Source organism: Phasianus colchicus, chromosome 5 (assembly GCF_987193195.1).
Source record: "Phasianus colchicus chromosome 5, bPhaCol1.hap1.1, whole genome shotgun sequence".
NCBI lineage: Eukaryota > Metazoa > Chordata > Aves > Galliformes > Phasianidae > Phasianus > Phasianus colchicus.
The window spans coordinates 6899897-6915066 of NC_143440.1; the positions used below are offsets into that span (position 1 = coordinate 6899897).

Below are 15170 nucleotides of genomic sequence, written 5' to 3' on the forward strand. Positions count from 1 at the left end.
AATAAAGTGAAGGGCAGCTTCTTTTTTTGCATGTAGTAATTCTTTTTTTTCTGATAAAATGCTGATTTGGGGTTCGCTGAAACATTTTAAAGAAAATTTGGAATCTCTTGGTTGCTATAGTTTTCCTGATCACTGACAAATTGTGGGCTTATTCCTTTCCTCTTTCCATACATGCTCATCTGCTCTTGGCTTCTAACAAGAACATAATGTGTGTTGGTGATGATTTTCCATAGGAACACATTGATAAAGCGATTGCACTGAAACCTGAGGACCCAAAGTCTTACTACCTTTTGGGCAGGTGGTGTTACCAGGTAAAACAGCTTGTTAATATTGATTACTTATTTCTTCCCTGGAATTTAGTTCCTTGTTTGAGTGAAAGCTAGGTGGATTAAAAGCTAGGTGGATTGAAGCCTTAACCAATGAACACAAGTTTGGGGTTCCAGCCTTCATGTTTTAGTCTCTGCAGGTGGTATGGCAGGTGACATGGCAAGGAATGTGCTAAGGAAAGCACTAGCTGCAGACTAGCTTACTGTTTGCCTAGCTTTACTCCATAAAAATAAACCACCTTTAAACCTTTAAGCACACATGGATGCGATCAAGGACATTTGGGGGCTGGCAAGAGCTTCTGCACACAGTACAACTCTATAATCCTTTGCATGTGGTTCCTCTGCTACACAAAGTATTGGAGGTATTAGAATTGTGCCAGCTGCTTTATATTTCCTGACAAGGAAAAGCTTGGAGTCAAATGCTGTAAGTCGGATTTAGTGCCTATTACAAGAAATAAGGGCTTGCAGTAACTATCTACTTTTTGCTTTATGCAGTTTGAAAGTGCTTTGCTGCTGTCAGAAATGAAGTCACATAGCAGAGATTGTAACCAAGGTCATTGACTTGGTTAATTACAGAGGAGCAACGAGCTCAGCCAGTGAAAGCTCTTCACTCTGTTCAGAACTTCCTGCTCAGCCTTCCTGCTCTCACAACTACAGAAGCTGAGAAACAGAGGCAGATCCACATAGAAGGGAGACAGGAGGGCTGCATATGTGCCTTTGCTCTGATATATAGGTGAACACTGCCAGGAGTGCAAATGTGCACTCCAGTGCAACTGTGGTTGCACTGAGAAGCTTTGGGATTTCAGACCAGCCACACAGTTGCCGTGCTGCAATACTGAGTTGTAGAGACAAATCCTGTATTTAACATTATGCATATGGCAGCTGATGGATGAAACTGCAAGAGGTGACTAGCACTATAGGGCAAAGAAAAGCAAATGGTTTAAATCTGTAGCTGGATTTGGGAGCTTGACCAGAATCTGCTGGTACTACCAAATTTTTGGCCATCTCCCAGGTGCCTGAAGCAGCTACAAGAAACCAGATAATTCACTGTCTTTGCATACATGGGTTTGATGGTTTCATCTTGCTGTCTCTGCAGGTTTCCCATCTGGGATGGCTCGAAAAAAAGACTGCTGCTGCTTTGTTTGAAACACCTCCTGCAGCCACTGTACAGGATGCACTGCAAAACTTCTTAAAGGTACTGAAATCTGACACTCAGGGGAATCACTAACAAATGTACACTGACAAATGTAATCACAAGCATGGAATTTGAGTACTTGTGTTCTGCTTAAGCTCATCGCTCTCCAAGTGCTTCATGATATCTCTCTATTGACTAGTACCTGAAGAGGAAAAACTGGTGGAAGCAGAAAGTTAGGAGCCTCTGTTACAGAACAGCCAGATGGAAGAACATGATTTTCAAGAGCTCAGAACTAGATCCAGAGCATTCCAAATATTTTCAAAGGGTTTTGGTTTTCCTTTTAAAAGCTGCAAAAGCTGATGAATTCATTGCTTGGTGTTAAATGCATGTGGCCTGTACTTTTCTCATGATGATGTAAGATCTGTTTAAGCTCATCCCTGGGAACACTCGTGTAGGTAGTCATAATGTTTTGTCACTTTAATTTCCCTCAGAATATTTTAATAAAGGCCCCTGATTAGATTCTCCAGACTTTTGAATGCAAGTTCTTAAGCTTTCAGAGTCAGATATGTTTTTTTTTACATACATACACCTCTGATGAAATGTTGCAGAAACAAATTGCCCTACCACTTTATAACTCATAGATTGGGCCAGCTGTTCTGCAAAGTGTTAGAGGTTATCAGATTTTATCAATTTCTTGTCATTTTGCCTAAATGTTAAGGGTAAGTTTGTGGTAGGTGCCTGCCCTATGCAGTCTGCTTTTCTGCCTAATTTTAGCCAAAATGATTAAACCATTTGAGAGAGAAGTTTGAAGCAAAGTGTGTTCTTTCTTCTCAATAGAGAAAAAAGCTGGTTGTTCCTCTTGATGAGTTAGAATGGCTCAGTGGTTTGAAACAGGAATTTGGATTTTTCTGAACTTTTAGCTTTGGTCGCAACCTGAACAAGTGCACTTCCCATATGCTCTGTAGAGTCCATTTCAGCAGTCAGCCACAGTTAGCATGTTCCAAGGGAATGGAAATCATCCCAAGAATTGCAGATCTGGGTTACTTACAAGCTGAGCTAGGTCTAAAACTAGACAACAGAATTAAGAAGAGGAACACTGCATTGAGTTCTTGCTTGCTCTGACACCCGGGTTCTGATGTCTTGGTTGCATTGTGAAATTTGAATATAAATAGAACACAGGGTGTGCAACAGAGGGTTTGTTTGCAGTGGAACAGGGAAAGTATGAGAGCTAATGTAGCCAGGCTATCCTATGAAAAGTGATGTATGAACTTGAAAAAGTGGGGCTTCCTCATCTAATGGAGAGATGGAAAAATTTGAAACAGCTTTCAAACTGTCCTTTGCATATCCTGACCTTTTCTCTCTGCTGTTCTAGGTCGAGGAGCTAAGCCCAGGGTTTTCCAAAGCAGTAAGAGTGTACATTGCCAAGGTAACCTGTCGCTTTATTGAGTACAATTAAATGCTTCTAAGATAAGAAATATTCATCTTAAAAAATACATATGAATCTTTGAATGGATTGTTGTACACACAGTTATGCAGAAGCAAGATTTTGTAAGTTTTGGATTTCTGTGATGTATACAGGAAGTGCATCATGAGGAAGAAGTAAAGTATTAAATGCATCTTGTGTGTTACCAATAAACAGAATTTATTTCATAGTGTCTTGTTAAAGAAAAACAAAGGTGACCAAAGAGGAGAACTCTGTAGTAGATATGGTGGCCTTCACGCCAGCTGGATCATACACTGTCACTCATTATATCTGTTCAGTGTTGAGACTATGTAAATTAAGTGATGTATATGTAAACCAGCAAGCCTTTTGTTTCTGACAGTTTATTCACCCTGATGAATGTGCTCTTGATTGCATCTTACTCTGTTTGTAAATACGGCCAGCAGTCATGCAAATTCAAAGTCACTCCCTGAATGTCTTGTAAAGAGTTGGAACTTATATTCAGGGAAGCTGCTGCAGCAGCAAATTCTTGCAAATCATGACCTGATGAATTTTCAGAGTTGATGTAAAAAAATCTGGATTTCACAGTGGCTAAATTATAACCTGAATGAGCCAATACATTATTACATAGTTCACCACATGTCTGGCAGATGTGGCTGAGCTTCAGAAATACTCTGCAAATCAGCACAGAAGTTAATAGGAGTACTTAAATCTATTTGGTTTTGTTTATTTTTATTTTACCCAGTTTACCCACTTTAGATCACATCCTTCATCACAAAATTCTAATAGTTCAATTTGTATCTCCTTAATTTTCCAGGAAATAGTGCTCTAATGGGTCAAACTTCAAAAGAATAAAGAACTGAGATTTATAGTCATCTACTGATAGCTTTGACTGATGCTCAGGGACATGGGACTCCTGAAGGCTCCAAGGATGTCCATGACTTGAATTCAAGAAGTGCAGCAATTTGGCAGTACTCACAGCACAGCAGAGAGTTGTCTTTCAGAACTGATACAGGAAAATCACCAAAATGCACATACCCTGTTGTCATGATCCTAAAGGAACACTGGCTTTTTGAGGCAATTGCAACAATGATTAGCTGCTGCTTTTTAGCAACCACTTCCTTCTAGCATGCTGATTTTGCAGTCCTCCATTGCCTCCATGACTCTCTAGGCACCAGAACCCTTTGTGTTACTTAGAGCTGTCTGTTTCCGTGCTGCTTGAGAAGTTCTCAATGAAAGATGTGAAACCTCAGAGACCTGTAAATATGAGATGTTACAGTGCTTGCACTTGGACCTGATCTTGAAAGGCCTGGGGAGTTAAAGCTTCATCAGAAGATATGCTGCCAGTATTGAGGTTTTATGACGAAAGCAGCATGAGGAATAGTGGCTGTGGAAGTGGAAATAAAAATGGTGGAAAATGCTGAAAATCACAGGGAGACCTTAAAATCTTCTGCCAAAAAGATCTCCTTGTCCAAAACATTAAAAAAAAAAAAAAGAAAAAAAAGAAAAATCTAATATTCCATAACTTGATGGTGATTATCAAGCCTGAAACTATACCGTGCAAACGCCTAAGGAAGAAATAATCCTTTATTGTCAGTTGTCAGGTTACAGAATTACTCAGTTACTTTCTGCTGCCTGTTTCATCTTTTGTTTCCCCTGTTTAACTCTCCTCACATTGTCATTTTTCCTTCAGTGCTACAAGGACCTGGGGAACAACTCTGCAGCTCTTCTCTGGATGAATCTTGCTTCAGAACTGCCAGTTAACACTAAAGAGGTATATATTTTTTTTCCAAGAAAGAAAAGAAACCAAAACTAATTTCATGTTGTATGCATTTGACCATTCAAATCAAATATGGTTATGTAAAATCCTCTGCATATTTGTTATGTGGCAAAATTAATCATAGGGAAATTTTCTAAAATCCCAGTCATTTAACTTAAGGTCAAGGCTTTCTCTGGCAGTCAGACTTGGCATGTGTGTTCATTGGGCTGATCAACATTATAGGCTGCATTTGCATTAAGGTGTTAATTGCTAAAGGTAAGCTGAATGGTTTCAATTTAAGACTTTTGATTTTCAGTTTAAGCTCTTAATGGAGTATTTTAGGCACTGAGTTAGACCCAAAGAACTGAAGGATGTAGACATTTTTGCGCCTTAGTCATCTAGTATTTCCTATCTGTTGCTTTTAAAGCTCTTGGTGCCAGGTTGGCTCCTAAGCTCCTCCAAGCTGGGTCAGATCAGGAGTCTGTGTGTGCTGCTCAGCATTTGCTTTTTTATATCTAGGATATTTTAGTTCTTCTATTGCTTTCACAGGGTTTCAGAGACCAGATTGTACTGCATTTCAGAAACTGCCATGTGGTTGTGTTTCCCATCTGGGAGCTCTTTTCCACTTCTTTTTCCTTTGCACTTTTTCTGTTAAGCTGAAAAGAAGGTGCCATCAAATTAGTGCCAGGTAGAAACTAAATAAAAACACTTGTGATATCAATCTGCTGTTCTTTGCATTGTCAAGAAAGATGCAGCAAAGTGACCAGGATCCTCCTGATCTCATGCCTTCAGCCTTAGTCTGATGGAATCCTGGATGTAAGGCAGAAGTATATGCCAGATTTTCCTGCCACTGTGTTTCTAAGGCCTCTGGGTTGCTGTAGCAAAAGTGTTGCTGAAATTCACAGCACAGGTGTGCAATAGATCTTGGCCCACCATCTATCAGTGCTGACTTGCTCGTGCTACCACCTGCAGGGCACTGGCCAGTACTGCTGCTAGGAAACCAGGGCAGCAAGCAGAAGAAATATCCCTTCTTCCAGAAGGAAATATTCCAGCTCCGTCAGATGAGGAGCCTCCTTGCCATCCGCTTCTTGGAAATCATTCCAGACAGAGTTGGAATGGTATATCAAATAAATAGAGGATTTTTTTTTCTCTTTATATATTGGAGGCGTAAGGATTAAACCAGGAAAGCACTGAGATCTTCAGGAAAGAGCAGCCAAGAGCTGTGGGCAGAAAAGTCAGGAACAGTTAAATCTCTTCTGATCTGAAATTAAAAGTGGGAGTTCAGTAAGGATGCCAGTATTTTAGTGGCTTTGGCTGAGTCTTTGCAAATGGTAAAGCTTGTTTCATCCTAAAGAGGCAATCAAATAATTTTCATTAGACTGAGAAGGGTAAAAAAAAAAAAAAGGCATTTGACCGGAGTAGGAGAGTCCTCAAGGGAGCAAGGATTTGAAATCCACTGTTCTGGTGTTCAGTTTTCTCAAAAGGAAGCATAAGAGAAATTCTCTTTGATATTTGGAGTATTTTAATAGGCTGCTGAGAGACAAGTATGGAAAGAGAAGCATTAGGAGGAAAAACATAAGGCTAGACTATACCTAAAACCTGGTGTGGGGTTGGAGAAGAAAAGGGAGATTATCTTTTAACTATATTGAATTAAGCTGTGTATTAATGCCTTGTATTGCATTTTCAGGATTCAGAAACTGAGAGAGAACTTGAGGAGATGCGATCAGTCTTGGAAGAATAAGAGCAGAAGAGCTCATTCCACTCAATGCTGCACAGACAATAAAATTCCATTGAAAGGGGTTTCATGATGCTAACAAGTTTGGATGCACGGCATGGATAAGCCAGAGGAGCTGCCAGGAGGACACGCTCAACAGTCTCATCAGCACTTCCAGGAAGGCACCTTGGTGGGATTTAATGAGATAAAATCTTGTGTTATTTCCCTGCTGAGAGCACAACATATGTTTGTTTGCTTTTAAAATTCCTTAAAAAAAAAAAAGGCCAAATAGTCAAAAAATCAACCAGATATTAGCATGCAGGAGTATATATATATACACGTGTGTGTATGATACCTGAATTTCAGGTCTGCTTGCTGATGAGCTTCCCGGGGAAGGTCCTCAGCAGATAGTTTTCTCTAATTTAACTGTTTTCTCTTTTCCTTTCTAAAACATACTCATTGAATCAGTTGGAATAACTGATTGTATCTTTGCATAGACGTCCTGCTGAGAGAAAGGTGAGAGTCAGTGGGCATTGTGAGGCTGATTTTTAGCAACCTGATGCACTGCAGGCTGTGGGAGTTCCTCACTTCCCTCAGCCTCTTGTTTCAAATGGGCACTGACACAATGGCTTGAGGAAAGGCCACTGCAAAAAAAAAAGACTACGCTGACTTAAAATAAGTGAGTTGCTGTGAAAAAACTGATAGTGATGTCCAAAACACAGACCAACAGGTCCTGTCTGGTTATACCTAAACTACCTTCCTGGTTTTCTGTTGAGGAGAAACAAGCACTGCTTGTTACAGTGAGAAAATACTGAGGAACCAAGAAGATCTCGTTCACAAGAAGAACTTTATTTTTAAGAAGTGCACATCAGAACAGCAAGTAATGAGGTTTTCAACTTCAGGACTTTCTCCTAGTGACATCACTCACACGAGAGAAAACTTGGTGTGTCCCTCCAAACTATGCAGCTATGGTTTAGATATAACAGCTTAGCAGTTGTTTATCAGTGTAACACTGGTTAGAGGAACAGGAATACTCTGTGGCAGAGCTGACACTTTGCCCTGTATTCCTCCAGTTCTTGTTGACAAATGCACTGGCACTGAGAAAACGGAGTTGGCAGCTGACATTTTCTCTGGCAGCTTCTGGGTACCAAACAGAAAAAATAAACTTTGCTGTATGCTGACAAAAAGGGTGAAAAGCAAAAACAATGTTCAGAAATTTCCCAAAGACTTGAGCAAGGCTTGCTTTTTTTCCCTGCACATTTCAGCTTTTCCCCCTCGATGTTACTTTCATAAAGTAGATGTTAGCAGACTCAAGCTCACAAACTTCCCAGTTTATACATTTGACACTTTTCAGCTATTTTTATTTTGGTCCAAATGGAACTCTCTGCAATTTTGATTTGCTTGAGCCTATACATATGACTCTTACAAACAGAGAACTGAATTCTGCCAGGCTGAATTGATCACCGGATCTTTGCCAAAAGATACCAAAAGTCCAGAGCTTTTCTTATTTGCAGGCCTTCACCTGTTGTCGAACTCTTCAAAATATAAAACATTAGAGGTGGCTTTGAATTAGGTATTTTCTGGAAATAGTTTACATGTTGTATTTTCAAAGATGCAATTTCTTCTTATTTTTTGTTTCTTTCTTGCTTAATGTCTGTTTCCATACAGTGAGCAACCATAAGTTCGAGGGAAGAAAATGCTGATTTGTTTTTCTGCTCATCTTGTACTTTGGATTGTGCACTGGGTTAAGTTTCAGTCTTTCACACTGTATGTTCACTGGGGTGATGATGTAAATCCCCTTAGCTTTAAAAGAGTCATGGACAAGGAAAGAGTTCAGTTACTTGTCAAGGTGCCTTATGGATGAAAGGATGTCTTCAGATGGTAGAGTGCTGGGAAAACAGAGTTTTGGGTTACAGACTAAACAAAACCTGTTTGGAAACGAATGCCAAAGTCTCATTTTTCTTACTGGTAGAAGCTGAAGTGAGAGAATCTCTTCCTCATGTCTGTACTTCAGTAGCTTTTAGATAATGCAGAAATCAAGGCTTCTTTAATTTTGCACGTACTCTGCAGATTAATCCCTAAGTACAATGTAAAGTTTCTCAAAGATGCCTGCACTGTACACTCCCAGTATTTGGATTTTCATAGTAAAAGACACCAGATGTTCTTCTAGGCTTATTGCAGGGTAAGAGAACAATTTCCTGAGCTAGGCTGACTTTGGAAACACACCTCCCTGTGGCTAAACTATGATCCTATAGAATAACTGAAGCTGTTTAACTAATTTATTCTCACTGTGCTGGTCTATTTGAGATAAGGTATGTGCAATTAAGGAGAAGGCCATCCTGCTTAAAGTTTCCTGTGTCACTGTCTTGTTTGTTGTGTTGGTACATAGACAGGTAAAGAAACCCAACAGTCAGTAGGAAGTCTTCTAAAGTGTTGTGGTGTCTGTATGTGTGGTGGTGTGCTGGAATATTATGGGAAGGTAACATGTAAAATTATTGTTTATATATCATTGTTTATACATATGTTTATAACAGTGTGGGTTACACCTGTAGCACATTTTGTATGTAAATGTTTATGTTTCTAAATTGCACCAAAGTAATACAGCCTCACATTGTGGTGAGCAGTGTGCTTTTTTCAGTAAACGTGAGTGATGAGTTGTGACCAAGTCTAAATATTCTGTGCTCCACTTTGACAGCCTGAAGGCCATCTCCACCTGCTCCAGACAGAAGCCATAAACAAGGGGCTTGCAGGCTGTGCTTAGCGTTGCTTGTGAGTGTTTTAGACCTCCTGACAACTTTTATCTCATTGTGTTCCAAATTACTTTGCAGAGAGAGTGAACTGTAGCACTAGCTGTACTTCTTCATTCCTTAAAATTCACTGAACCAAGGAGTTCTGATTGATAGCATAGTTGCACTAAGGAGTAGGTACAGTGGGAAACAATGTTTGGGCTGCCTAATTGAATAGATAAGAGTGATTTGACTGTGTTAATTTGCTTGCACACTAGTCACGTACCATCCCTGGGAGAAGAACATTGGAGCTATGTGCAATCACAAGTATAAAGGAAGTCCTCTCCCGGCAAGCAGTGGGTAGAACCATTAAGATTGGAAAAGACCTCTTAAGATCATCTTGTGTGCTTGTGTGCACATAATAAAACCAGGCAACGTTCAACCCATCACCACCATGCCCACTAACCATGTTCCCAACTGCCACACCTACACATTTCAAGAAGTTTTGTCTTTCCATGGTAAATTAGGGCTGGATTCAGCATGCAGCTTCTCTGTAATCTCATCCCTTTTGTTTCCTTCTTAAGGTGAAATTGTAGCATCTTCTAGTGCACTGAACCACCTTACAGAGCCCTTGGCTTAGCCCCATGGAAGGTGTGGCACTGAAGACAGCAGCCCAGGAGAGGACATGTAGGTACATTGTTGTTGTTCAACATAAATCTCTAGGACTCTAGGACCCCTGTAAGACTTTTTAAGTGACATTTTGCAATACTTGAGTGTTAGCAATCAAATGAGTGCTTTGTCTGCTGCAATCATGCTTGACTACGGGTAGGAAAACACAGCTAGAAAAATATTTTTGAGTCACTTCAACATCGCGGAGAGGAGGTCAGCACTGACCTATGGCTTAGGACTGGGTTGCCAGTTGAGAACGAGCGATTTAAAAATAGTCAAGTTCTGTTTGGAAATTGATTTCCAAAAATTAGGGCATACCAGAGTTGTGACCACCTCCCCAGTGTTCTGGGAAACATCTGACTCACTATCGGAGTAGGAATGTCAACACTGCTTCCTACCAGGAACGGCACAGTCATTCTGACTCCCACCTTGGCTTCAAGATTTCTGCAAAGTCCAAATTTCTTTGGTTCAATGACATCTGTAGCTCTTTGGAAATTCCCTGGCAAAGGCTGACCTGCTGAGATCCTTGGTTTGAGGGAGACCCTGAAATGGGAGGATTGCAATAGGCTTGCCATCTTGTTTTTTACAGCAAGTCTTACCAACACGTGGCAAACCATTGGGTTCATGTAGGTGAGCTGTCAGTATTTTCCTTAGAGTTATTTAGCATAGGCCCATTTCAGTATGAAAATTTCAGTCCTCTTGAGTATTATAAAAAAAACCTTTTTTTTGCAGCAGTACGTATGTTGACTTTGCTGATGTTGGCAAACAAAGCACACATAATAAAACCAGGCAAAATTCAGGGGAGAAAGGATAAATTTGAACACTGCTACTGTTTGCTGTAGACCTGTGATGCTTTCAGAGGTTTTGCATATGCAAGTAGATGTTGCAGTTTCAGTTGGGCATGCAAACATGATCTCAAAAACTTGAAAGAGATCAGTTCTCTGAATAAGACTTATTTAAATGTTGCTTTCCCCGAAATAAAAACATGAGAAGGGCTCAAAAGCTGTGAAGAAAGACAAGACAATGCAAAACTGGGGACAGAAAGTCCCCGTCATTATAAATGCATCCCGTAACAAAGGTCAGCCTCCTATTTACTGGGCTAATGTCAGCTTGACTGATGGAGAAGTTAAAGGCCCTTTGGATCAAGTTTAAATAATCAAATCATTTATGAGAAGCAGAAGAGGCTCTGGGATTGGTGTAGACTCTCTGTTCTGGGTTGCTTACAATTGTTTAGAAGGAAAGATTAATAATGCACTGATTGCTTTTCTTCTTAATGAACGGGTTAGTTCTGCAGCTGGATCTCTTGTGCGTCTTCTGCTAAATAATAAAGATCCTATTCCAGCATTTCAGTATCTTGAAAACTGCGGGGGAAGCTGTGCAGCACCTGCTTACATGTGAATATGGCTGTAATTGTGGATGAGGAGTGGGAATGGGTTTGGACACAGGGGACTGTAAATAACACATTTCCTGGCATCGCGCTTCCAAAACTCGTATTTCCTGGCAGCGTCTCTCTCTAGATTTGAGAAATGGGGTGGTCAAAACATTGCAAAATCATTCGAGGAAGTGCTGTAAGCAGCTTCCACACCCGTGAGCTGCAGCCGCGCGCTTTGCGGCGCTGCCACCAGCATGCTCTCAAGAATGATTTCTGGACACCGTCAAACGCGTACACCTCCGTCTCCACAATTTGGGTTTAAAAAACCAATTTTATATGACTGATGGGTAAGGTGGGAACTGGAGCTAGAAGGAAAGATGGATGTGGCACCATCTGCAAAATGTGGCTTCAGTCAAGGGTGTTTTTTCCCACTTTGGCATTAGTTGAGTAGAGTACAACATGAATGTTTAGTGTTAAGGATGGGGATATAAGAGCTGTGGCCATGTGTTGTCTGCAGACCCTCAGGGAATAATAGTAGGCACAAGGAAAAAATGAGCAATATTTATCAGTGCACTCTCCCCATCTCCAGCATCTCAGTGCTGTAGTATTCCCAATGAGCAGGAATATGGAGCCAGTTGGGAGTGAAGGAGGAGGAACAAAGCACAGCCAATGTGCCAGAGAGTTCACATTACAGGAGCTGTAAATGTGAATCTGATCCTCTGGCTTGGACTCAAATCACTGTGGATGCCTTCGCTTTGTGCCAGTTCCCATTAGGTTACAATGGGCATCTTGGTTCTGTTGACCATTGCAGCATCCGTGGATAGCAGAGGTGTGAAGCAGACTTGGAAATACCCACATGCTCTGAGATGCTGTCAAGGGGAGGGCTGAGTTGGTGAGGATGTATTCAAATCTTCCCAGATAATTAACTCTCATCTTTGATAAAGCTCCTGGAGGAAGATGAGTTTGCTGTTGGTAAATTGTTGTCATTAGAAGGTGATTTATCCCATCATCTGTAGCTCCTTGGGGTGACTACACTGTGGTGGCACTGAGGTGAGCATGATGGTAGACTGGGTGGAAACTGTTGCCTGTTTTGGGGATGGTATATCTCCCTGTTTTAGAGCCAACTCTATTAACTTTGTTTGGACATGTTCACCTGTATTATTTTAAATATGTGTAAGAAAGACCATGCGATGGCATTGGTAGCATACAGGCAATAGCAGCTTCCCAACCACAGTGTACTTGCACAAAGGAATGGTGACCCCACAGAAAAGAGGATTTCTTTACAGGTCCAGGCCATGTTCTTCAGGAACATTTAGGAGAACAAAAAATCTTGTTTTTGGAAAGGGGCCATGTCCCATTTCAGCTAAGCATCTCAATGTAAGCTGCCCAGTGGCTCTTCCTACTTAAAATTAAAGGTTAATAGAGGAAAACCAAAATTCCCTAATTGTTTCTCTACCCCAGCAGATGTATTCCCACTCCCTTCAAATCTCCTTCCGGTTGATGTTATATGGGGTAAGTTAGGTTGGATATCAGGAAAAACTTTCCAGAAAGGGTACTTAAGCACTGCAATGGGCTCCCCAGGGAGGTGGTTGAGTCATCATCCCTGAATGTGTTTAAAAACCGTTTGGATGTGGTGCTCAGGGACATGATTTAGCAGAGGGTTGTTAGGGTAGTATGGTTAGGTTGTGGTTGGACTTGATGATCTTGAAGGTCTTTTCCAACCTGAGCAATTCTATGATTCTATGGCATGGAATATCCCTTTCGGCAGTTTTAAGTCAGCTGTTGTAATTTTGTTCCCTCCCAGCTCCTTTCACTGCTCCTTTCATGGCCTTGTGTTATTACAAAACAGCAACAACTATAAACAGCAATGTATTATCAACGTTGTTTTTCTCCTACAACCAAAACATAGCATCGTATCAGACACAATTCCCTCCCAGCTAAGCTAGGACGTGGGAATTGGGGCACAAAGGCAGGGTGTGCTCATGGGGTCAAACCGATAGGGCCATGCAGCAGGACAAGACCTGTCCAGGCTGCCACAGGTGACCAGTCCATAAACTCAGGTCTCAGTGATGAGGTTCCCCCAGCAACTTCCCTTGCTCCACCATGGCTTTCCCTGAGATCTGAAGTACATCTTCTATGAATGTCTCACTCCTGCTAGAAGGAAAGAAAATCACTTCTTGCTACACCTTGGGATACCAAGGGAGAGGGTCCCATTTCTCCAGTTTTGACCTGTCTTGGGGAAAAGAGCTCAAGGGTGTGTGTGATGGAGCTATAGGTACAAATGATGCTTCCAACCACCCCAGAAAGAAAATGAGCAGAGTCGGGTCCTGTGTCAAAAGTGTTTATTGCTGTGGGGACTCACTGCCATTGACACTATGAAGCAACAAGAGGACTAGCGTGCAAGGCAAGGTATCCCCTGCCACCCTGTTGCTGCCCCTTGGCTGGATGGGCCATCATGGCTGGATGAGCAGGTGGAGCCTCGGCCGCACGTTGACAGTGAAAGGCAGTGGCTTCAGCGCCAGCCCATGGATGCAGTCCATGGTGAGGCGCTCCGCTGGGTTGGCGTGGAAGGAGCACTGGTGGAGGAGGATAGCAGTGAAGAGGAAGAGCTGGAGCTTGGAGAGCTGGTCACCAATGCAGCGCCGCTGGCCAGCCGAGAAGATCATCACACTGCCGGCCCGCTCACGGTCCAGGCGCTGCTGCTTGTCCAGGAATCGCGTGGGGTCAAAGCGCTGGGGCTCAGGCCACTTGCTGCTGTCATGGTTGACTGACCACTGGTTGACAAAGACCACAGTGCCCTTAGGGATGCAGAAGCCCTCGAGCTCCACATCAGCCGTGGTGGCATGTGGAATGGTGATGGGCACAAAGCTGCTGTAGCGCAGTGTCTCATAGATGAAGGCCTCCAGAAGGGGTAGATGGGGTCGGTCCTCAGCTGTGGGCAGCCGGCTGTGTCCCACCACCCGGTCCAGCTCAGCCTGAAGGTCCTGCTGGACCTGCGGGTGCTTCAGCAGCAGCAGGAGGATCCACGAGAGAGCTGTGGATGTGGTGTCCTGCCCTGCGCCGAAGATGTCGGTCATGGCACCTTCCACATCCTCAGGTCCCAGCCCATCAGGGGACCCACCACCACGCTCTACAGAGGCAATCATGACATCGCTGATGTCACGGACTGCCCGCCAGTCAAAGGTCTGGCGGTGCTGTGCCACCTTGGCCTGCACAAAGCCATGCAGCTCACGGTTGAGGGCCTGGAAGTCACGGTAGACACGGCGGACAGGATTGGGGAAGTGCAGGAGCCAAGGCAGCACATCCACCAGACTGCCGGCCCCCACCGTCTGCCCAAAGCGGTCATTGCGGCCAAGCAATGCAGTGAACTCGCTGTCAGCATGGTCATAGCGGCGGCCAAAGCAGAGAGCGCAGAGGACATTGGCGTTGGCCACCACTAAGAGCGGGCAGGGCTGGAAATAAGCACCACCCTGGCTGTGCCTCAGGAAGAGCCGCACCAGGTCAACCGCCTCAGCCGCCACGTGCCGCTCCACCTCGGCCACCGTTGAATGAGCCCTTAGGGCAGCGTGGGCCAGCCGCCGTCGTGCTCGCCATTGGGGTGAGCAGCTCCCAAAGGCGATGCTGCGCCCACCTGACACCAGCCCGAAGGAGGGGAAGTCAGGCCGGCCGGCGAAGCACGTGCCCAGCCCCACCAGCGCCCGCCGGATGACTGTCTCGCCATTGAGCACCACCACCCGCCGCCGGCCCAGGCGCAGCTGGAAGATGGCTCCATAGCGGCACGCCATGCGCACGAAGGTGAGGTGGGGCAGACGGCCCAGCTGCAGGACGTTGCCCACCAGAGGCCATGCAAAAGGACCCGGTGGGCTCTGGCCACAAGTGGCCTTGTGGCGAGTCCTGGCAAGCAGCAGGATGGCAGCGAGCATGACGGTAATGAGAAGGGCAGAGAGAGGTGACAGCACCGGCGCCGTGGCCGCACCGTTGGGGGTCCCCATCGCACTCATGGCTGCAGCTGCTCTGCAGCGGAGGCT

General features: G+C 43.6%; 1 protein-coding gene and 1 pseudogene across 3 annotated transcripts in view; one reads left to right on the plus strand and one right to left on the minus strand.

Moving 5' to 3' along the window:
• The window catches only part of RMDN3 (regulator of microtubule dynamics 3), a 31382-nt gene extending 22352 nt beyond the window's left edge, over nucleotides 1–9030 (plus strand). Inside the window, exons 8-12 of one of the 3 annotated variants that reach the window (XR_016466641.1) lie at nucleotides 234–311; nucleotides 1423–1521; nucleotides 2834–2887; nucleotides 3720–4506; nucleotides 4596–4614. Coding sequence is in view for 2 of the 3 variants with exons in the window: in XM_031607182.2 (XP_031463042.2) it covers nucleotides 234–311; nucleotides 1423–1521; nucleotides 2834–2887; nucleotides 4596–4676; nucleotides 6349–6402 (366 nt within the window). In the remaining variant the exon portion in view is untranslated. Of the gene's footprint in view, nucleotides 1–233; nucleotides 312–1422; nucleotides 1522–2833; nucleotides 2888–3719; nucleotides 4677–6348 lie in introns of those variants that run through there. The other 2 variants (XM_031607182.2, XM_090140259.1) reach the window with 2 other exon arrangements.
• Nucleotides 9031–13469: 4439 nt separating this feature from the next.
• Nucleotides 13470–15170, minus strand: LOC116237836 (cytochrome P450 1B1 pseudogene; annotated as a pseudogene).